The sequence below is a fragment of the Harmonia axyridis genome, chromosome 1 (assembly GCF_914767665.1).
Source record: "Harmonia axyridis chromosome 1, icHarAxyr1.1, whole genome shotgun sequence".
Taxonomy (NCBI): Eukaryota; Metazoa; Arthropoda; class Insecta; order Coleoptera; family Coccinellidae; genus Harmonia; species Harmonia axyridis.
In genome coordinates this window covers 52,464,057-52,488,588 of record NC_059501.1, presented here as the reverse complement: position 1 = coordinate 52,488,588, position 24,532 = coordinate 52,464,057, and the positions used below count along the sequence as shown (strand labels likewise).

General features: G+C 31.9%; 2 protein-coding genes across 4 annotated transcripts; both read right to left on the bottom strand.

The window, feature by feature from the left end:
- Positions 1-494: 494 nt before the first annotated feature.
- Positions 495-11,263, bottom strand: LOC123671101. Of its 3 annotated transcripts, XM_045604785.1 has the most exons (5): positions 8,597-11,263; positions 8,493-8,544; positions 7,292-7,368; positions 5,938-6,085; positions 4,896-5,293 (listed from the first exon to the last, which is right to left on the bottom strand). In XM_045604785.1, the coding sequence occupies exons 1-5, from the start codon at positions 8,660-8,662 to the stop codon at positions 5,157-5,159; spliced, it is 480 nt and encodes a 159-aa protein (XP_045460741.1). In that variant the 5' UTR covers positions 8,663-11,263; the 3' UTR covers positions 4,896-5,156. The 3 variants fall into 3 exon arrangements, 1 of the variants encoding a protein (XP_045460741.1); XR_006746056.1 differs by adding an exon at positions 495-627 and having other exon boundaries at positions 687-5,293; positions 5,938-8,544; XR_006746055.1 differs by lacking the exons at positions 8,493-8,544; positions 8,597-11,263 and adding an exon at positions 495-627 and having other exon boundaries at positions 687-5,293.
- Positions 11,264-12,017: 754 nt separating this feature from the next.
- LOC123671100 (CCAAT/enhancer-binding protein) lies at positions 12,018-15,313 on the bottom strand. Its single transcript, XM_045604784.1, has 2 exons — positions 13,745-15,313; positions 12,018-13,658 (listed from the first exon to the last, which is right to left on the bottom strand). The coding sequence occupies exons 1-2, from the start codon at positions 14,710-14,712 to the stop codon at positions 13,607-13,609; spliced, it is 1,020 nt and encodes a 339-aa protein (XP_045460740.1). The 5' UTR covers positions 14,713-15,313; the 3' UTR covers positions 12,018-13,606.
- Positions 15,314-24,532: the final 9,219 nt, after the last annotated feature.

Genomic DNA, 24,532 nt, shown 5'->3' with positions numbered 1-24,532 from the left:
ACTAAATTAAATTTACCACTCTCTACTTAGGAGATGGGAGGTATTTAGCAGAGATCACTATGTGCAAAACTTAGATTCCATCAATTATCTCGGTATGAAACACCAAAATTCTCTGAAGAGGACGCCACCTTCGAAATAAGCTCGAAAATTACTGGGCAAAATCTATTAAATAAGAACCAAAATGTCATGAATTACATACATCATGATACAATAATATCATCGAATATCATCGAATTAAACCATGTCAGTTATACCTATATTCTTTTTGGTACAATCTGCTTTCAGCGTAAATGCATAATAAATAAAAATGTTTCAATTTGTATCAATTTTAATTATAACTGTTGTAGATCACAATTCATTTTTATTCGTATTATGTTTCATCTACGAAAATTCTTGTTAAACATTCAAAAGATTTTCTTATTCAACGATTGAAAGTCCATTTTTTGTTACATTTTTCATTAAATAAAATTGTCAATAAATGACAATATCATTATTGTGTATTTCATATTGAAAACAACAGGTGGCTTGCAGTGTCCATATACGAAACAAAGTTTTTATAATGTTTATGCGGATAAGTGACCACTTTACGGCGTCATTCGAGATCTGAAGAGTCTCTAGATCGACTGCCTGAAAAGATATAAATCAAATATTGTATCATTTTGTTAGCATTTGTATATTATACATACCTACCGACTATTAGGTGATATTTTTTGAAGCAATGGAATTCTTGGATATCTTGTACAAAAAACCCTTAAAATAAGGTAAGTGCGATTAAGCGTTTCATATTCTGTTTTGGTTTTCACACTTCGAAAAATTAATGTCATGAAATATATGAATAATTTTCCTAAACTACATTTGTAGGGTTTCACTTCGACGGAGATAATTATTAGAATTGATAGTTGTTTCGTACTCTTCGAAGGAGAATGTTTTATTTCTGAGGATACTTACCTGAAGCTGGAGATTAGCCATTTCACACCTTTCTTCTGCTGCCACCGCCATTTTGACCAAATCCAGCATAAAAATCTTAAGGCCAGTATTTTCCAATTTTAATGAAATTGTGGATTTCTTACATTAGTACCCTTCGAAACGAGCAATAGTTTGGTGCAATTAATCACCTAATTTAATTGAAAACAAATTCGTTACAGAGATTCTTCAATAGTAGAAACTGTAAATATTCTTCCATTGATTTTCAATTGAGATTTTTTATCCATTTATAAATTCTAAAGACTAACCCCCCCTTATCTTTCAATATATCAATTATAGCACTCAACTTCGTTTATTTCGTTAAAAGAATATGACATTCATTCATTTTAATTAGCTACGTATTTCCTGATTTTTAAATAATTCATACTTTTTTCTTTCATTACAAAAATCAAATGACACCTTGAATTTTCCTGAATTTTGATATACCTTCTGAAATACCTATTTATTTATCAGCATTTAAATACTTATTTATAATAGTTCGAGTAAGTCGTCAATAAAGTGTTTCATTTTGAACACCCGAAAGAGTTTTCAATGATCAAAAAGTCAGTACTTATATAGGTCCGTTCTTCTAGTTTTTACTTTCAATATTTCATTCGAATATATTGATTTCGAAGTAATAAGGTTTTTTTGAAGATCATCCAATTTATGGAAAATCGAAATATCTCAAAGGCGGTGAATTTTAAGAATATGAAACTTCCAACAAATTAAGGTTCACTTATTCCATGCAATCAGAAAGTTCAATGGAAACAGGGGGGTACACTCCCAGTATTTCCAAAAATTTTGAAAATATAGCTCTAATGGAGCCTAGTGATACTGTGTCGAAAAAACATTTCAGCGTTTAATCGTAATAGGGCGTTGCATCAATGGTGAAACACCCTGTATAAAATAACCATTTCAATATTTCGATTAGATTCATTAAAACCATAGGAAATTCAAGAAAATTATCGAAAAAAAAATACCCAAAAATTTGGAAGTAAGTACATTTTTACCACATTTGGTAACAAAGCTACACAGAAAACAACAGTTCTCCCACGTCTCTAGATATGAGATTTCGTAGATATTAACAATTCAAATCATGTAGAAATGAAATACCGATTAAAAATTTTTTTACCAAAAAGTTTTGTAGTTGAATATATTGTTATATTTTTGAATGAGAATAATTTATTCAGAATTCAGAAGAAATACCTTACCACCTGCCATCATGATATTTTTATGTTTCCATTCAAATTTATTTATATTCTATGGGATAGGAGCATCCATTTTCAATAATTCATATTGGTTTACTTATTGAAGTATAACTAAATATACTGGTTATTTACTGGTGAATCTCTTAGTTACTATTTATCTCTTTTAGTCCTAGTAATAATGATTTTTTTATATTATTTTCAATATACCAATAATTCAAATAATTTCTTCTGGCATATCTACCTTCGGAAAAATTTGAAATGTATACAATTCATAGATTCTCTGAAACTAATAATGCATTTCACATGTAATTTCATATGGAAATCGATTAATAACTACGGCTTTTTTCTTCCCAGCGCGAAGCGATTATGCAAACGTTTTAAAGGGTGAAAATCGAGATATCTAATTCAGAAAACGCATTTACCATCCTCAAATTTACAAAATGTTTTGTTTCTCAATTATATATTTTTCAAAGCTAAAACTCATCCCTCATTGTTCCCGTTTTCATAATTTTCGAATTCCTTTCCCATTATTTCATTAGATAGAGGGATGCAACGAACCACTGTGTTTTAATTGCAGTAATGCAGTATTTCAATTTTTTTATTTCCAATGGTAAATCTCCAGAATCATACAAGAAGCTGTTAAAGTTATTTGTATTCAAATTGTGAAATTCGTAAGAATCGATTGCTGCATTTCCTTCAAATCTGAAGTTAATAGTTGCATTGCCACGTAAACGAGCAAGTTTTCTATTTCAATTAAGTACAAAAATCCCTACCGTAAAGCTCTAGCTCTTATAATTTCCAAGTTGAAATTCTTTTTTGTAATGAAATTTTATTTTGATGATTTCAATCGGAACGAATCAGTATCTACCCTTCAAGTCCTAGTTAGAGAAGTACTTCCCAATAATTAAATTTCCAATATTGATGTTTAATTAATGATTTCTATATGATTCGAGATCTTCTATGATTGAATAGAACAGGTATAAAAATTGAAGATTTCGAACCAATAGGATTCCAATGAAATTTTTCGAGTCTTAATTCCACGTTCAATCTTTTAATTTGATATATTTGAAGATTTTTTTCATGATTATGATAATTATTTAAATCTAATATTTGGGGAAGAAGGAAATAATATTTCCTGTAATATTTTCAGTATTTTATCAGATGATTGAAATTTTTTCCATTCAGAATATGTTAAATTACGCCTTCGAAGCTGAAGAATCGAATGTTCAGCAACTTGTATAATCTTATATACATTCTAATCGGAGATTGGTGAATTCATGCATCACACTATTACGATAATCCAAAAATATAATAATTTTTTAGAATTGACATTATCGTTATTAAATATTTTTGATGTATTATTCTCAAAGTAATCATATATAGCATTCCTTTATGTTGGACATTTGAAGCTTAAATTAAAATATTTATAAAAATTAAATAAATTTTATTTATAACATATCTAGTAGCATAGCGACACCGTTTTCTTAACGCTCAAAAGTAAAATTGATTTCTAATTTATCAAATCAACCGAATGAAATCAAAATTGGCCGCTTTTTTTTTCTTGAATAGAGCCATTGCTTTTACCTGTCTTACCTTCCTTGTTAAATCATTATATGTAACCAGATGATAAGGAAGAGAAAATGTCCTGATCAGATTCCTTCTCTCAAACTTATATACCATCATACATTGAATGGTGAAAAACGATTTATTGATTGATATTTATCCACAAAGCCAATTTGAAAAATTTCTAGTCGACAAATTGTAAACCCGATTCAGGAGCTTGAAAATCATATCTGGTTGATGTATCAATTTAGAAAATATAACATGTCACTGAAAGGAATTCATGAAAAAGATATATGAATTCATTTTGACACTTCATTCGGATTTTTGGTGAATCTACACTTTTGTTATTTCCTTGTTTTCAATAAATACTTTGAAAATTTGCTTCAATTTGCCCTACTTCAGTGCAGCGTTGTGTCCTATGTTCTTATCCCTTTGTGATGAAACACCTACTTTTTCCGTGGCTTATTCATGTTTGAGTATGAAGAGTTAAAAATCGCCCTGACGAGCCCCTTGGCGTATTGTTGTGTCCTTGTGATTTTCCTTCGAAAATGAACAGTAGCTGCGTTGTTTTATGAAATTATTGGTAGTAAGTATTTTACTTGAAGAAATAGCCAAATTGTCTTTGAAACCATTGGGACGAATGAGTGGAATCAATAGATTCTCGATTCCATAGCAGAAAAGTCAATATTTCTCACAATATTCCATCTCATATCTTACGGATAAATATTTCCTTACCACAAGACCATGTACAGAACTGCATAATAAATAAATACACTTACTCGATGAAGGTCACAATGTAGTCTAGGAAGTCACATACCTGCAAGTTGACATTGATATTCAGAAATTTACTATGTCAACCTAGTTTTCCAACTTTCAGTTTTTGTTTTTTGAACAAGTCTACAAGCAGTGCTCTGGTAGTAATTACGTGTGTTATATAATAATTTGCAAGATTCTATAATAATATGTAAAATCATATAAAATCCATGGTGGCTGTTGAATATTATTTATTTTCTTTTTGGAACCTTGCATTAGTGGAGAAATGTAACATAATAAAATAATGTGGAAGTAGTGAAGGACTTAGATGTCGAATTCAATCAATTCCTGGTTATTCCATGCAAGAGGAAATTGATCGAATATTTAACGACACAAGTTCTCTAAGAATGATCTTGTCTGAAGAATGCTTCATCATTATAGAAGTTCTCATGAATCTTGAAACATATTCAAATATCTTCAATATATACATCCTTATGTACCTACATATCTTCAAAATTTCTTCTGGAAAACGTTAACTCACAGAAATGTAAAGATTATAAGAGAGTCATGGCTTTTTCGATGCATGATTTCCATTCCTGAGTAAACTATTTCTTAATAAATCTGCTATTGATTACTTTATGTCAAATAATGAACAAAGGCTTCGGTGATTCACACTCCTAAGACTGGAGGGTGACGACGGTGTCCCCATCTGTGGTGTTGTACTGACATTTGAATATTATGATGATGCTGGTGCCACAGTTTCTTGCCCAAACTCCAAGCGACAAGTATTATATAGAAGTGGACAACTGCAAAATGTTTTCATTATGGTTTGACAAGAAATTTTCGCATATAATTCTGAGATTGACTAATCTATTGAGAACATGAAAAAAACGTATGAAGTCTAAGGTTGAAAGAAAAAGGAATATTTCAAAAATTCCAAATTTTCGGCTCAAAATTTCGTTCAACGGTTCTCAAAAAAACTTAATGAGTAAATCACAATTTTTCGCTGAGGAGATCCTGAATGAAGAAAACATATATGTATATTATTTTCAGTGATGACATTTGCCATGTCCAGTGTTCTGTAAGGCTGGAGCTCGGGCTGGAGTCTCAATTGACAAAAAATGTTTTCTTTGGCATTGAATCAACGATCCTCCTGTCTATTTATGGATCCATAAAAGATCTCAATCTCATAAGGAGAAAATTGTTCAATGACATTTAAATCATCCGATTCTTCTTATATGTTAACAATGTTGTCTGTACAATTCTGAAAGCTATTATCATTACTACTGGAATATTCTAATTGAAATGAATCGACAAAAAAAAAGTCAATAGAATCAAAGATTTCAAGTATGAAATGGAAAGATGGCAGGTGAAAACAGGTTCCAAAGAACGGGGACTACTTCAAGAAAGACAAACATGATAAATATGCGATCAAGTTGTTTTTTCTTACCGAATAGTACACAGGAGTAAATAATTATCCAAACTTTTTCTAGATCATTTCTCTCTCCATGTATCATGAAAACAACAACTGCAGCAACTTTTGCAATAACTGCACCAAAACCAAAAAGAACGAACAGAAATATGCAAACTATATCAGTCTACAAAAGAATAATTGATCAGTACACATTCTTTCGACAGAAATGTTACATTTTCAAAATAATAGTAATACACAATACGAAATACGAAATACTTATTTTCATTTTAAAAAAATGCACCAGAAAAAATTTAAAGTAGGTATTATTTTTTTCGATGAAATATTTCGAAATACGTGTTTTATTTCTATTTTTATTTTTATTCAGTGCTTCTTATTTAAAATAAAGAACTATTTGGTATTTTGTGTTTTAAATACAAAAATCGGGTATTCCCATTTTGTATTTCAATAAATTTTATACGTATAATCTGCCTTCAGAATTTGAAAATGTTGAGTAGAATTTCTTCACACCTCATGAATTTTTTTATCGAAATCCTTATTTTGCTAAACTATGTTCAAATATTATATTTTTGATATTACAGAAATTTATATTTTGGAATATCGTATAGGTCAATGGAAACTCGTGAAAATCTTTCTGCTTATTATCTGTCATCTCAAACTCATTCAATGATGAAATGAAAATACTGAAAATTTGTTACAATTTCCCCTATCTCAGATACCTAAACTCTCAACGATCCAAAAAATATGAAACAAATTTGATTTTTCGGACATTCAGTGCAGAACTATGCAGATTAAATTACCACAAAATTTAGTAGATAAGTGTATACAGGGTGTTTCATTGGTAAACGGAAAAACAAGAACAGTGAATAGAGGATACTGAGGTGGTTCAAGTTTTACTCCATTTATTGGGTCTGACTGCCTTGGTTACCGAAATACAGGGTGATTCATGAATTTTGCTCATTTCTTTCCGAGGTCATAGCAAGCCAACCACCCAGTATATTTTTTCAGATGTTCATGGATGCTACAAGATATTCCATATTGATTTAGATGAATGAAATTTTTTCTTCTGAATTCAACTAGTATATTTTGATATGAATCTTCAAGAATGGGAAACAGCCCAAATTACACGAATTTGTCATTCATTGATTCCTTATTCGATATTTTACGTACTATCCAAAACTGGAATTCTTCATAATGAAATCCAGAATAATATCATATAATTAAAATTCACGGCAGAAATGACTGAGACAAAATCTAATGAAATGATGTTTCTGCAATGAAAAACTCTGTGTATATCGAAATTAACTAGTGATACACACAATATATTTTGTCATCCTCCTTCGAATCGAGCCAATAAATTAGATATACTTACAACCAAAATACCAATTAGAAGCATAATTGCTCCAGCCATGAATACGAAGGCGTGAAGAACAACAACAGCTCTTTCGACTGAAATTAAAAAAACATATAACTTTACTATATTGAAAGTTTCGAACAAAAATTGTAGTGTGGGAAACTTTTTCGTATTCACTAATAATAAAATATCATTCTCGTATTATGTGGTATTACCTACCTAATCGAATTTACCACAGAATTAAAAAAAAACTATCAAACAGAGCGATGAATCATCATGATCACTGAACGCTCACATCACATCTCGACTTTCATATCAGAAATATTTTATTTTCGTCATTAATAATTAAATAGCTACACCTATTATTAAGATTACTTATTTTACTCTTGATCTTTTGCGTATACACATAGATATCAGTGAAATTTGGGAAATATCTTTTTCTGGACAAACTTAATGGAATTTGAGATGAAAATATGAAGTTTCATCCCGAATTTCATTTGCCCTTCTAAAATCATAATATACTGATTTGAAATGAGGGTTGCAACATTTTCTCCGAAATCTTTGAAAAATTCGGAAAATTATAGACGAAATTATCGAAATGTTCATCATAACACTAGTCAATACGAGTCTTAGAAAATATTTTTAATAGTTTTAGATACTAGTACTTAAACTTAAGGTTCACTTGAACATTCGGTCATAACCTGAATTATGGGTGGTTTGTGCTACACGTGAAGTTATCGTGAATTATATATTTTCATTATTCATTCCAAGTAAGTGTGAAAAAATAAAAATTATGACATTGGCCAACATTGAATGAAACAAAATATTTGTTTAGAAACTCGTCAATATTCCAGGAAAAAGCTCAGACTATAGTCACTTTTTATTGAAAGGGGATATTTTTACGGTATTCTAAACCTCTTTTACCTCCAAGCGACAACAAGAAACATCCAAAAATATTTAATGAATTGGGATTGAGTGAGATTCTTTCAAAAACTCTTGCAATGGTCTTTAAATTTCGTAAAGCCTTCCGTCTCTTTCTTACTTCGAAGAATCAATTGTGATTATATCAAATTTTCCTCGTTAGTTTACATGAAATTTGAAAATAATTTCCATTCATTCAAATCCAAGTTGGTCCGATTAGTGAAAGGGGTAGGATCAGTATTATTTTTGTTATTAATAAATACGACCAGAAATGCAGATGAATAAATCATTGTCTCACCTTCAACAAGATTGATCAATCTTCCCAGAAACATCTCACTTACAGAAATAATCTAGAATTTAAAATTATGAGAATTGTTAACATTTAAATATTTTCTGCATTACCAAGAAGGCAAGTGCCGAAAAAACACATCCAACTTCTAACGATATGAACCAACAACATTGTTGCATACTCAAATTATCGATCTTTTCAACTGAAAATGACAATTTTGACAATTATTGTGGCTACGCCAAAAACGCATAGAACAAGACTGTTTATTCAATAGAGTAGTATCAGCACTCTCTGGTCCGATCAGCTGCTAGGTGTACATGTAGGCATGTAGCATAGAGTAATAAATATAGATAGAGGGAGTATACGCAATTTTTACATGTCCCCAACATGGTTACATTACAATTTCACATATATCGTTATGATATAGTAAGTATAGTAGTGAATTTAATTTCTACCTCTTCTCTCAGCCTTTTCTCTTCACACAATTGCTTCTCTGAATATTCTTTTTTCTTTTCTTCTAAATCAAGATCTTCAGTAACTTCTATTAGTTCATCTTGAGATTCATATAGCTCCTCTTTAAGTTTTTCCAATTCTGTTTTTTGTCATTAATTTGTCCTTCTAATTCGCTTATTTTTTTCATCAATGAGTCAAGATCATCTTTCGCATAGTTTGCATGATGTTCACTATTGTTGATTTTCAATTCCATATCTACAACTTTACTCTGAAGAGAGTTAGTTTTTATTTTCAGTTGAGACTTTTGCAATTCTAGGGTGTTAACACTGTTTCTGATATCTGCAATTAATTTGTTTAACTCCTCATTATCCAACTTGACAGATTGAATGGTTCTTTCTAAATCTTCATTTAATTTCTTCAAAACTGCTAATTGCTCAGACATTTCTTCGTATTCGAATGTGTTGATAGTAATAGTGTAATAAGTGGCTGATGGCGGCTTTTTGTTTACATTCTCCGATTACCTGATTTTTCAAAATTATTCAAAATGTAAGGCCCATTTTGGTGAGTCGCTGTAGTATTTCTCAGTTCAATAAATTTGTTCTTTATACAATTAAATAACGAGCGTTCATTTCAAAACCGTTGTCAAGAGTGCAGTGGATAAATTCTAGTGGATTTTCTGACGAGTAGCGCTTTGCTTGAACCATATCACGAACATTTTTTTACATACTTCGAATCTGGAAAGAATATGGTGCAAGCTAAGCGCTACCCACACAGAAAATCAACTCTTATTTCTCCACAGCACTCTTGACCACGAATTTGATCGCTCGTTACTATCAAGCCCAATAATATTGATTTTGACATGTATCAGTTCAGTTCAGTCTCAAGTTCTATGGTTCTATGTCCTCATGCGCCATTTTGATAGCTAGTTGCAACTAGAAAGTAATCAATTTTAAATTTCTTCATATTAGGCTCAATTCTAACGAATTGTCGCCACTGTGTTTTAATTAGGTCACTTTAGGGCAGGTTACACTGATTTGAAGTAGTTCATATGAACGTCAAAGTTATCCCTAGCACGTTCTATAACGTCAGTGTATGCTGCTCTATTTATCTCTTCTCTCCAAAAATAAATTATTATCAATTGTTCTTATTCTTATGGTATAAATTCGAGATCCTGAACTGTTTCAGTATCACCCTAAATTCTTTTTTTGCCAGCCTATTTGAACAGCGAGCTTATCATCTTGCTATATTTGGAATTAGAGATCCGAATCGAGAGGTCCGAAGAGGTTCAGGGTTCGAGAATGTGAGTCAATTTCTTTAAAGAGCGAAATCCGTTCTTTGGTTTCGGAGTTATATCCACATGATTTTTTTTCCCAATAAATGAAAAATACGTTTGAGTTCGAACTGAAATTTATGAATACAATGCAACAGAGTTGAAGGAAGGTTCAATATAAATTTGGTGAGGATCGTATAATTGAAAGATGAAAAAAAATTCGATATCGCAGAATCGATCATTGTGATTACCTTTGAAATTTTGCATGAATATAAAGTTGATACATTAAAGTGTATTGAAATTCAGCTATGCACCTTTCACAAATAAAAAAAATTATTGAATTCTTCTCATACTTCATAACGATGAACCACAGAATCCCTTTCGGACAAATGTGTTTCGAATTTTTCTATTATTTATAGAGGAGGTAGGAAAAATGCTAAGATCCAAAAAAAACATTAAAACAGAAATTTCGTGGATGTCGAATTCATCTAAAGAAAATGCAGCATTTACTCGTATTTTCCAAAATTTGTGAAATCTATCCAAAATAAACAAATTTTAATGCACAAAGTTCTGCTTTCTCTGTTTTAGTATTAATTGATGTCGATATGTTTTAATAATAGTAATTATGGAAAGGAGATAAATCAATTCGTTTCGTTTAGACCATAAGAGTTTTCATCAAAAAGCATTAGGAATTAATGATTGATAATCAGATTTGAAATATATGAAGGAAAGTATGTACAATTGTTTCATCGGTGAGACTACGAATTTGAACTTCTGAACAATAAATTATAAAGGTCAAAAATCAAATAAAGAACAATAAAATTCAATCAGAAAGTATAATTTAACAAGAAAATAATTGAATTCTCACTAATATGTATAATATTATTTACAATATTTTTTGTCACAATATCTCAGCCTCGTATAATAAAAACTTAAATGTTTGAGTCGAAATTAGGTATAAAAAACTTCGGGTTCAATTTCCTTCGCATAATTTGGAATATTTCATGCGATAAGATAAAATAACAGTAGTGTGTTTGGATTCTAAACGTGGAACATATACAGGGTGGCCATTTGAAAACGAAACAGACGAGATTACAGACGAAATAAAGTTTTTCGATAGAAATGCTCGGACAGGTCGATTTCTGTTTCGAGGGGGACAACTTAAGATGTAGGTTACGGACGCATAGCGCTTCAACCCTTGCTACTACAACCCTCACCCCCAAATTTTGAATAGGGAAGATGGGGTGAGTGATACCTCATTTGAAAGGTATTTTTATACTGATTTCAGCACAGTAATTGTTTTTTCATTTTATGCATTAGTTCTCGAAATATTCTTAACTAAGTATTTGAAAATGAAGTGGTGTTTTCATGGCACTTGTAGTGTTTTGTGAAAAATCGACATTTCGAGCTTCAAAACAACCATGACTGTGGCTTCCTTCCTAACTAACTAACGCATGAATATTTCGAGAACTAATGCATAAAATGAAAAAACAATTACTGTGCTGAAATCAGTATAAAAATACCTTTAAATTGAGGTATCACTCACCCCATCTTCCCTATTCAAAAATTGGGGGTGGGGGTTGTAGCAGCAAGGGTTGAAGCGCTATGCGTCCGTAACCTACATCTTGAGCTGTCCCCCTCGAAACAGAAATCGACCTGTCCGAGCATTTCTATCGAAAAACTTTATTTCGTCTGTAATCTCGTCTGTTTCGTTTTCAAATGGCCACCCTGTATGAATGTGGTATGAAAAAGGCTAATCGAAAAAACATATAGGAGAAAATGGTAGGAATGCATTGTAAGAACACAAGACATATTCATCAAAATTTATTAAATAAAAACAAGAAAGTAGTAAAAAATGTACACCCTAGAATATTTATATTACAAATATGTACTTCTTTGGAAATATGTAACATTAACATTACACTAATATACATAATTTATAACTATATATTACATTATATAAAACTATAAAGTACAACAGTGATATATTTTTACAAAAATACATCTCTTCAAATACAATATTCTTATTTTACAAGGTACATTGCGTCAACCAAAAACTAACTCGTACTTCAAATACAAAATTCAAGATCACAATAAAGAACGGAATAATTATTCATTTTAATACCCGTCAACAAACTCTTGATTGCAATGCGAAAAATCAATTCGCATTTTTGTTCAATAAATTAATAAATCGAATATTTATTAGGAGATCCTGTGTAGAAGCATTACTTAAATAGAATTTTCCAAACACATTTGGAAATCAATCGAAAATTGAATGTGATGTTTTATAGTCACTGGGTTGGATGTTAATAATTGACGATAGCACCAAAGATCCTGAACCCAACTTGGCGTTCTCGGACTTGAAAGAGAATGTTTATGATTCAACGAAAATTGACTAGATACTTTCTGACGAACATCACCTGCCTTCCTTGTATTTCGATCTCAGTGGTACGAAGTAACTCAAAATTTCTATCCACGTTTGATATTAGATGGTCATGTCTCAATCAAATTCATCACATTTTATAAAGCAGCAAGAACTGATGCTATTTCAGGATGTAGCAACAAGCAATTTTTTTTGATGATAAGGTTATTATTGATCATAATAACGAAATTTCATCTGAGTAACTACAGCCTGAAGCTATATCTCTGAATGGTAGAAAAATCATTCATGATTTTTTTCTTTTCGTGATTTTTCAATTTCGAATTCGCGAAGTGATATCTTTCTAAAATATAAAGGATTTTTCCTTTAACTTTTCAGTTCATCTATATCTGGTTGCATTTATCATTTACTTCCAAGAAATTTATCATTAATAATCGAACCATTTTCATTCGATAATCAACTGACAATTGTTAAAAAACTTGAACCAGAAAAAAAAAATTTCCTGATTTTTTCGGATAATAATGTATCGATTGAGCATGATCAAATGATTCATCGAACCATTGATGAAACTCCAGAAAAGCACTTTTTCAGAAATAAGTACGTTACTGAATAATTTAGACACTGTTCCTTACTTTCAAACTCCTTTTTCCTAATAGTGATGAGGTGATATCAGGATGAAATCCGTTGTTTTCAAACAGGTATGAAACGCCTCGTCTGGACAGTTGTTATTTTCAGTTGTTTTTTCTCTAGTGAGAAAAATTTTCGAAACTTCCGGAGTGACAATTTGCAATTCGGTTTCAAAGATGTCTCAAATTTCAGATCACTCTTTTGGAGTTCATCTGATTTTTGATTATTCGAATTTCAAATATAATTTCGAGTTGTTGACTTTCGATTGAAATAAATGAAAAAGTGACTAGATATTCAACGTTGAATTAAAACGTTGAATTTATTGTCTCAAGTTTATTGTCTCTAGTAGAATCAATTTATATTTCGATTTTCCTGATTTCTCGAGACGTCGAACTACGGTCCATAATCATGCGCCATGTCCATCAGTTGATGCCTCACATCAGACCTAGAGGGCAAAGGAAACAATCAGAAAATCACCAAAGAACTTCAAATACCGAACAATATTTGCCATTTTCAATTAAAGATTCTTACATGTGTTGTTGTTGAATGTGCAGATGATCCAATTGTTTATTGAATTCTCTGTGGAACAGTTCTGCTTGCCCTGGCATATTATTATTGATGAAATTACGCATGATGGACAGTTCTTCGTTGAGTGCGTCGATTTTCTTCACCAATTTCTCGTTATCCTTCATGAGGAGTTTGACCTTTTCCTCGGTTTCGCGGGTTCTCACTTTCGCTTTCTCGCGACTTTTCCTGACAGCAATATTGTTCCTTTCTCTCCTACGCCTGTATTCGTCGCTGTTTTTGTCGCAAGGCTTCACACTTTTTCTTGCGACATGCTGCGACATCATTGCACTTTTGCTCTTCATGGCGTTCAAACTCAAACCATGGTGCATTACAGGGCTAGGGGTTAACGTGGTGAACGTAGCATTGGGGTTCGTCGGGTACACCCCCGGCATGTAGGAGTTAGGAACAATATTCAGGTTGCATGTCATCCTGCGAATTTCCTGAGGATCTATTGGTTCTTCCTTTATGCTCGGCACGTCACTAGCTACGGAACTATTAGAGTCACTATTCGAGTTCTGAGTACCAGAATAGGTAGCTCCACTGTGCACTGGTTGGGGCATATATGCCAAAGTAGTTCTTGGGTAGCTGTTTGCCGAAATGCCACCGACCTGCCTAGTGTGGATATTCTGCAGATGCTTCCCTGACTGGCTCTGCAAAATGTCACTGAACAGTCCATCACTGAAATGCGAGTCATCTATGAGATTATGGAGATCCAACGAAATCTCTGGCGAACTTAAGTCGTTCAGCTCCCCATGCTGTTGAAACTGCTGCAGTTGATGCTGTTTCAGGATGGTGGCAGTTTGTTTGGAAGAACCGTTGTTGTTTAAGGTGGTCAAATTATTGTTATTGTTCATAATGACGGATTTTTTCACTTCGTTATTGTTCAATCCCGAATTGTTCTGTTGGTTGTCGTACATCTGTGGCGATTCCATCTTACGCACGCACAAACGAAATCTGAGTATTCGGAACTTTCTTCCGGTCCAAAACTTTCACTAAAATAATTTAAGTTCTTTCTCCGACGATTCAATCGGACATAACGTCCTCTTCGAGAACGGAACTCAGTTTTTCATGTCCTCGAGCACTTTTTTGAAAATTAAAAAAAATCACTATCCTTGGAAGCAGCAATGTTTATAGAACGGTACTCTTTAGTTGAAGGAAACTTCTTCAGAATTTTCACAACAACACACTTTCCCGGGAGAATGATACTTTAATTTCGAACTGATACGACCGAATAAAATGGCTCAACCGCAGCTACTACTTGGTCCACACCAGCGTGCGCTCGCCAAGCCAACTTGATGATATGTACTAAGCTTTCTTAGCGCTACACCGATCAGTAAATGTGTATTCCCCACGCTTGCGCCCGATTTGGAGTGTCACATTGCTCTCTCTACCGTAAGGAGGTGAATATCAATGCACTGAGATTTTGGGAGTTGTTCGTTTATCATAATTATTCACGTCCAGATGATCCCAACTGCCAAACTATGAAGAAAACATTGAAGGAAATATGGACTGATGAAGAAACACAATTGTTTTTCATTCCGTATTTTATTTCAATAATATGTTTTTTCAAATGACGCAAATATTTATTATTGGAAATAATGGATCAATACCCTGCCTTTAAAACTCCATTACGCTTTTCGGAATTAGAAGTAATAATAATAATAAATACAAATCATTAAAATATTGAATTTCTGTCGGAAGATAAAGACAAATCGAGAAATTCTTATCAAAAACTAGCTTTTTTCATTATCCTACTTTCTTCTGATTTACAATTTTACGGGTAGAAATTTCACTACTCATTCTTCAAAAAATATGTTTCAAAAATGAATATAATCAGATGGCAACCATTTCCATCTATATAATTTCTATTTATTGAAGATTTGTGTTATTATTGATAAATTGCTTTGAAGTAGGATATTAATCAATGCGAATAAATTCTATTGCTATTTTCGGAATTAAAACCTCTAGCGGTCCTCTATTGAGGGTACATATCTTGTTTGAACACGTCTCCTAAATTTGGAGTTTATTGTGTGTGCAAATTCAACGTTTTCTGAACGTAAAAAAAATAACTTCTTTTTTATGAATGAATGGAAAATTCGAATATTACCTATATTCGAAGAAGAAATTTTCATCTTTTTTTCTGTTTCATTACGATAAGTTACACTAGAATTCGTCAAAATTACTTATCAAGAAAATATAATCTTTAGGATCCTCCTTTATTCTTTCAAAAATTTCATATTTTGTTTCAGTAGTTTGTTAGTTCTTTCCATTTGTTTTTTTGTTGAAAAAAAAGATATTGACAGAAATTTTAAACTGAATGAACCATTTTTTCAAATGATCGAACCATTATGAATTATATCCGATTTTCATTTCATATCTAGTTTTCATCAATTGAATATTCAATTTTGTTAGCAGTTCAAAAAAATTCTGTGGCAAAGTGTATTGATTTTTTCTTGTTTCATAAACTGTTCCAAATGTTCTAATGATATCTAAAATTGATGCAATGATATCATCAAATCGTTCTCGAATATTTCTATGCGTTCCCAAAGATGTAAATTTTTATTATTATTATTTTTACCTACTTATTATTATTTGATTTGAATTATGATTTCACAGGACTCTATTTTTTGAGTGACAACGCATCTCAAAGAATAATCCAAATGAAAATGAATCGAACGTAAGGCAACGAAATTACTGGCAAATAAAGTTGTAATGATGAAGCAAAAGTTTCAGAAGAGAATAAATTCATACTCTTGAAACAAATTCAGCTAGAACCTTGCATATCAAAATTTCATAGTTCTTTAGAATTTATATAATTTTTTTCAAAATTTGGTTGTCTGGTTGGTATACCTCACTTTGAAGTCGCATTGGCATAGGTACGAGTCCCGAAGGAAAATATTTTTATTTCATAAATCCTTTTGTTTCAATGATATAAATATATTTTAGATACAAGGAAATAATAAACCATATAGTTTCCAATATGTTGGATTGTGGTCGACTTTGCAGTGTTTTGAGATAAGAAATTCAGTTCATAAAATCACATGTTCCAAAATTCATTCATCAGAGCACGAAGAAATTTTCATGCACATAAAATATGATAATAATTCTGAAACAGTTGATAATATTTCACTCAGAATTCATATAATTTTGAAAATAAGAAAATAATAACACCCTATTATTTTCATTTTTAGATCGAGTATGATCGATAAACTTTCAGTTCGAAAACGTTATGATATGTTTTTGAACTCTTCGGTGGCAGTTCAAATGAACATATCAACAAAGTGATTTGAAAGGTGAGAGTTAAGGAAGCATGTAACCATGGGGGTTTTGTTTATCATGTTTCCGATGTTAATACTATTTTTTTCTGAGCAAATTCAGTAAAAATGCATATGTGAAGTAATGAAATTTATGGTTATATCTCTTTAAAGAAAACAAGTGAACGAGATACGTATTTTGGTTCAACAACAAATTTTTGGTGATAGTAATGGTACGGAGTAATGCACAAATCATGGAAATGTTAATTCCTATAAACAACCAAAATTTCAACTTCGTCGGTTTTGTGATCCCTATTGATACCTATTGGGTATTTTTTTTATATCTTCTTGAATTTTCTATGGTTCTGATCATTTGATCAATATAAAACTTTGCTCAAGGTTTTAAATTGCCATTCTACATTCGAAGGCAAACTTTTAACTTGATTAATTAAAATTAACAAAAAAAAACATATTTGCGGAACCTTTAGTAGTAATTTGCTCAGATACTATCTCTACCGCGACATTTGATATTCGAACCAACTTGCAAGTTTTGAGGTCCTTCTGTTCTCGCTTCTGTTTCAAAGTTATACAGCACTTATAGACGGTTAGACGGACGGACAGAATCGAATTTGATTACGGGTCCGTCATCAGTCATCAAACCTTATCGTTTGAAACGTTTTCCTGTTCTAAATTCGAATGTTACAGACTTTGTGATGAAATAATAGAGTGAGCTAAAAGCAGGAAACCAATATACTGGGCGATTCAAATGTACTTTGACAAAACTTCAAGAGGTGATTCCTCGCAACATTTTAATATGAATTGTCTGACTAAATGAAGAGAGAGAAAGAATAAATATATGTCCGGAAAAGCTTCATATTTAAGATACAAAGTGTTGAAGTTATACATGGACGTGCCCGAAAGTAATGACCTTTTCAAACGAGGAAAAAGTAGAGGTACAGTGACTTAATAAAACACAGTGGCGACATGAGTGGGTTCCTTTTTGATTGGATGCTGGTTTTTACCTGATTTTTGGTTCTATGATTAAGCCCACCAAATTCGCCATTTTAAGTCTCAATTTGAACGTATTGTCGCCACTTTGTTTTATTAAGTCACTGTAGGTGATAGAATAGATGACGTCCCCTACAAAAAACTTAAACAAATTCATTTCCTAAACATTTTTGTGAAAAATATTAAATAAATGGTAATAACTTCAACACGCATCGAATATCAGACTTGAAATATCAAGAAAACGGTTACTTATAGAGACTTGTAAACTTGTAGCTTTTATACGTAGATATGATAAAGGAATCGATTATTTTACTGAAAAATGTGCTAAAAGTACCCTAAAAAGTTATGAATATTTATAAAAGAATAAGAGGTGTTGCCCCTACGAATGAGAGCATAATATAGGTAGGTATAAACAGACCAACGCAAACTTCGGGAGCGGGAACGGGAGCGATGCGTTAGATGCGGCAGCGGGCAGATTGCATAGCATGCACACCAACGCGATAATAATAAGACAAAACTACTGTGCGAATTTCGGGAAAACACTGCACGCTGCCAACCTAAATTAATTCGCAGATATTCCGCAATTCGCATGGGTTCTATTCGTACCCATATGAACTCCATATCCCGCCGTTGATTTCCATACCGCAAAAGTTTCGTTCCCGCTCCTGAAGTCTGCGTTGGTCAGTTTATACCTTAATATCAACAGGTTCGAATTCGACACCTCAAAAAACCTCTCAATACCAATTTTCGTTCAATTAAGTTCATTATTTCAAGAGTTATTCAAAAAGAATATAAAAATAAAACTTCAACACCTTGTATCTTGGAAACGAAGTATTTCCGGACATATTATATATATATTTGGACAATTCATATTAGAACATGTGAGAGATCACCTGTGGAAGTTTGTCAAAGTACTTTTGAATCACCCGGTATTGGCTCTAGATTTTTATATTTCTACTGGTCTACTATAAAGATTTTCCTTTTCAGCAAAAGGAAAAAATTCACCACAAAAACATATTCAGTAAGTGTTTTTGATAGTGAAGCAATCGAAATAATCTAATGAAAATTCGGTTCACTCACTTCTGCAGTTAAATATTCAATAACAACTGTTTCTATAGTAATGATGAGTTCTCATTAGTATATATATATATATCAAAAAATATAAGAAAATGCGCAATTTAAAATCATTCAAAAAGAAAAGTTCTTTTAAAAATATAAGCCTTATTTACTTTCATTTCTGCGGGAACATTGATGTTATTTATTCAAAACGTATTCTTGATAATGAATATATAATTATAAATAACCGCTCATAATATTCAAGCTAATCCCTTGAGACGAAAGTTTTGCCTTAATACATTTATTGCACAAACTAGTTGATATTAGCATACTGTTTCATTCACCAATTCTTTGAACAAAATTAAAATCATGTCTCGATGTCTCATTGAAATTATTTTTTATTGATAAAAGATGGCAAAACCGCGAAATAGTCGGTTGTTCAAGGCAAATGGCCAATATTACCGCATCAGCATTCGACAATACGTGCTAGGTCTTCGAACTGGAATTACAGGACTGCATCAGCATCATCTGTAGCAGCTTCACGTAGCACATTTATGCTTCTGCTACGTCATTATACGTCATAAACCTGAATCACACGTGGAGGAATTCGTAAATGTGGGTCAGAGAACAACTGGAAAGATTCATTGAACTCTCAGCGCATACTCGTCAATACAGAGCCATCTGTTCAAATGAATTCGGTACTATAACACAAAATATATTAATAAACAGAAGAATGAATATAATCCTCACATTCAAATTTTTGATGAAAACATATGAACGAAAGGAATTAACGGCCTATATCGTTTCCACCAGAAACGTTATCTGTTTGAATTTCCCATCTTTTGATTCGATCCTAAATTTCTTCCGACAAAGTTCAGCGAATGGTTTTTCCCACCCTAAAGATCCAGTTGAATTATATTCGTAGATAACATACATTACTTTTGTTGAATAGGAAAATTGAGTCAGTAACTTATCATTTCAACAAGCTCACCTACGCTTGAAATAGGTTTCTTGATTATTTACTTCACATAGATATCTGTGAAATTCTGGTACCTCTATTCATGTAGCGCCACCTGTAAGATGTACTCTAAAATAATGTTCTGATCGCACCGAATATCGATTCGAAACAGTTTCCGCTAATTCTCTCTTTTGAATTTTTCTAGTTCATAATCATAAATAATTAATGATTGTATGGTTAGATGCGCCTACGATACTCATCATTATTGTCGAAACCAAAAATTATGCTGGAACTAGCGATGAATATGGCAGTGCTCGAACTGAATGTGACCTTTGAAACGTTATCTATTGAGAAAATTGGTTCAGACTTGTGTTTTTTGAATAGCTCAGAGATCTCACTCAAACTGAATGAATGTCTATTATGCAGGATGATTCATTGGTGAATGAGCGGAAGCTAAGGGTAGATAGAGGACACTGATGAGGTGCGTCAGAATAACCTATATGTAGGTATTTGGTATCTCTTTATGATCAAGAACCAGATACCTAGTGTTTTATTGATTTTATCAATTTCTCCTATTATCCATAACTTTCAAAGTACCCTATATATTTTCAGGATATTTGGTACGTCTATCCTCTGCAACAACTGCTTCATATAGAAATAGCAACTGAATTTATTTTTCAGGTTCGGCCTAGAAAAAATAATATTCAACCGAAAAAAACACCCTGTATATCAAAATTTCTAGAATTTGATAGGATATTCGAATAGAGGAGAAAAAACTAAAGGGAACAAGGTATTTCTCGAAATTGTTGGTGAATCCATCTAATGAAAAAATGTTGATATTCACCATTGAAATAATTGAAAAAGCTTTCAATTTTCGAAGTACATATTATGAAACAAAAAAATTCTTTTTTGTGAAAAAATTCAGTGAGGTTATTCTAAACTGCCATACGAAGGTTTCTTCCAAAAATTGATTTCGTAGATCGAGAGATTTCCGTACAGAATCTCCACTTAAGAGAACTAATTGGGAGAGGAAGGTTAAGGTACACCTTTAAATATATTAACTTGTGAAAAAAGTAGGTACTCATTGAAACTACTATCAAATCACAACTTGAAGGATTCCGAAGAATTTATCTGTTATTGGAAATATTCCTTATTCAACAAATAAATATCCCAGCATACCCAGCCTATAATTCCGCAAAAGGGTGTCACTACCGTTTTTTACAAACTTTTCTATAAATGTCACCAACTGATGTTTGATTTTTGGAGAGGGATCTCTGATATTTCATAAGTGATATTATTTATTATCGTTTAGATTTCAGAATATTAATTACGAAAAATAGAGCAAAACACTCGAAATGAGGTAGATACCTACATAAACTTCCTACATAATCCTATCCTCGAAAAGATTCGAATGTATAAAGTAAAAATTAAATTTCTATTTTATAATCCATAGACCGTAGAAATTTTATTTCGATCATTATTATATTATTGAGTGTAAGTGCAATATGGGTTATCGCATATTCGGATGGAAAACTCTTATCTTATGGTAGATTATAGATTTATGCAACTGAAAACGAAGAATTTAATGCTAACAAATCAATGAGGCTTTTTCCAAAAAACTAAGACCTAAAACTATGACTAGAAATTTAACCAATTTTCAAATAAGAACTGCGTTCTCAGTATTCCCAGAATTTCAATATTTTGTTGCATTTTCTCATATAATAGTAATTTACGTAACAAGTCCGGAAAATAGGGTTTTTTTGGACGAATAGACAAAATTCCAGGACGAGCATAAGCGAGTCACATTCAAACCAATTGCCGCTAGACAATAAGATATTTTTGATAGTATTGTTAATTTCACGCGTTACTTTATGAGCACACACAAAACTATTGTATTTTTGACCAACCTGTACCAATTGCAGTGACGGCTCGTCAGGGTCGGCAGGGTCGGCCGGGCCGACCCAAAAATTATCGGGAAATAGAAAATAATTCTAGATATTCAATTCATTCAAACTCAATATGAGTTATCGATTTCGATATCCAAATTCCCTCGGTAATGAATATTTCCACTCAGAATAGGAAAATATAACTTTTACCGGCCAATATTTTCTTTCGGACCCACCTTATATTCGATTTCCAAAGCATCCAGCGTTGTTATTCCCTTTTATAAATTGTAACAAACCACAATCGTAAATGGTTACTTTTCGTAACATCACCCCAAACAGGTTATTCCAGAATTGTACGTAACACCGTAACATAAGGTCTGAAATGTAACATAAATATTACAATTGCAACTCCTGGAATGTCACTGAAAGCATCACGTTAAGTCGGCCAAGAGCCGATGGCCGAAGCAGCGCTACGTAAAGGAAAAGATACTACGACATACGCCCAGAATACGACCACTCAGTAGAACGGCACAACAACTCGATGTTAGGTCGCTTCCCAATACACAGGGTCGGCAGGCCTAACCACAGATTACGGATAATCCGTTATCCGTAATCTGTGCGCCTACCCTGTTACTCCTATTGCAGAGCGTCAAGCAGCAACTTTTCACAGTTTATTTCAAATATTTGATAATTAAATGAATGGTTAATTATGAGACATTATGTCTTAATCAGAAAAGAACTTATTTATGCCGTTCGATAGTAGCTATTGATTTTCAGATCATGAAAATATAATTAATATATTCAAATGAATGGTTAATTATGAGATATTACGTCTTAATCAGAAAAGAACTTATTTATGCCATTCGATAGTAGTTAGGTATTGATTTTCTGATCATGAAAATATAATCAATATATTCCTAACATTGAAAACATCCTGATTTCAAAAGTTCTGTAATTCGCGCCTCGCGTTAAGATCGGCCTGCCGTACCTCAGTAGGGGGGAGAATTGCATGCACATGGCTTCGCAGTTCTCCTTCGCAGATGTACCGGTCCGAAGAAAATGTTGACTGATTTCGAATTTTTGTTCATTCTCCACTCTTTTAATTTGATTTTTACATACACAGATCCCGTTTTTTCTATAATCCAGCATAAGTTATCAGATATAACTTATTGCAACGCCACAATCACTTCTTTAATATCGACTCTGAAAAAATTTCGCACAGAAGATGAGTATTTCATTCGCTTATATTCAGAAGTAGAAAAACTCCCAGAAGTAATGCCACCGAGTGCTAGACGTCGAAAACGTAAAATAGATTCCGAAATTCAGCTCACGGATAATTCCTCAATGAAACAGCTTTTTTGTGAAATTCAGGATTTAATTATAACTCAAATTGAAATAAGGTTTAAAGACATTTCATCACTTCATTTTTTGGAACTAGTGAATTTTAATAAATTTGATATATGTATACGTTCGTAATTTTCGGGAAATACCTTTCAAATCTTTGATCGATAATTACAAAAACTTTTTCGATAAGGATAAACTCAAACGTGAATTACAAATTTTGTACTCGGACAATGCTATCTTCGGCAATTCAAATACGCTGAATGGTATTACGGAATTCATTTTCTCAAATAATATTGTTTCCGATGTTCCTGAATTATATAAGATATTTTGTATGATTTTGTTCCTGCCACCAACATCCGCGTCAGTAGAAAGAAGTTTTTCAGCGCTCAAAAGAATAAAATCTTTCAGTAGGAACACGATGTCTCAAGACCGTTTAAATAACCTGGCACATATATCAATCGAAAGAGGTTTAGTTAAAGAACTAGCCAGAGGAAACATTTTTTTCGAGAAAATAATTGATGACTTCGCGACAAAGAAAGATCGTCGAATTGATTTGATCTATAAAAATGAATAAAGGGTACGCAAGCTCATACATTTTTGACCAGAATACATTTTTTGTGGCCTTTATAAGATTTTTTTATATTTTATACATTTATTTATATGTATTCATGAGAGGTTTTCTCTATGTTTATTCAAATATATATTTTATGTTGATAATTGAATATTTTATTATTTCTGTTTTTTCAAGAGTTTCATTTTATTTCATTGATTTGAGAACTACATTTTCATATTAGGTTATAATAGGGCTATTCTAGGCGAGGTTTCCCATTAAAAACAAAAAAGCAACGTGTCGTCAAATAGTACCTCTTGGGTGAAGTGGAAATCTATTTGTTTATATCTATTTATTTATATATATTTATATATATATATATATATATATATATATATATATATATATATATATATATATATATATATATATATATATATATATATATATATATATATATAATTGTTGATATATATATATATATATATATATATATATATATATATATATATATATATATAAACAATGGTTTAAGGGGTGTTGGAAAAACTTCAATTGTCACTATCTTCTTTATTTCATCGGTCGACGTTTCGATCCTTGGTTGGGATCTTCTTCAGGACTTCTATAAAACAAACAACATACAAATATAACACAAACATTGCAGAAAAGACAACATGTTAAAACGCACCGAAATGC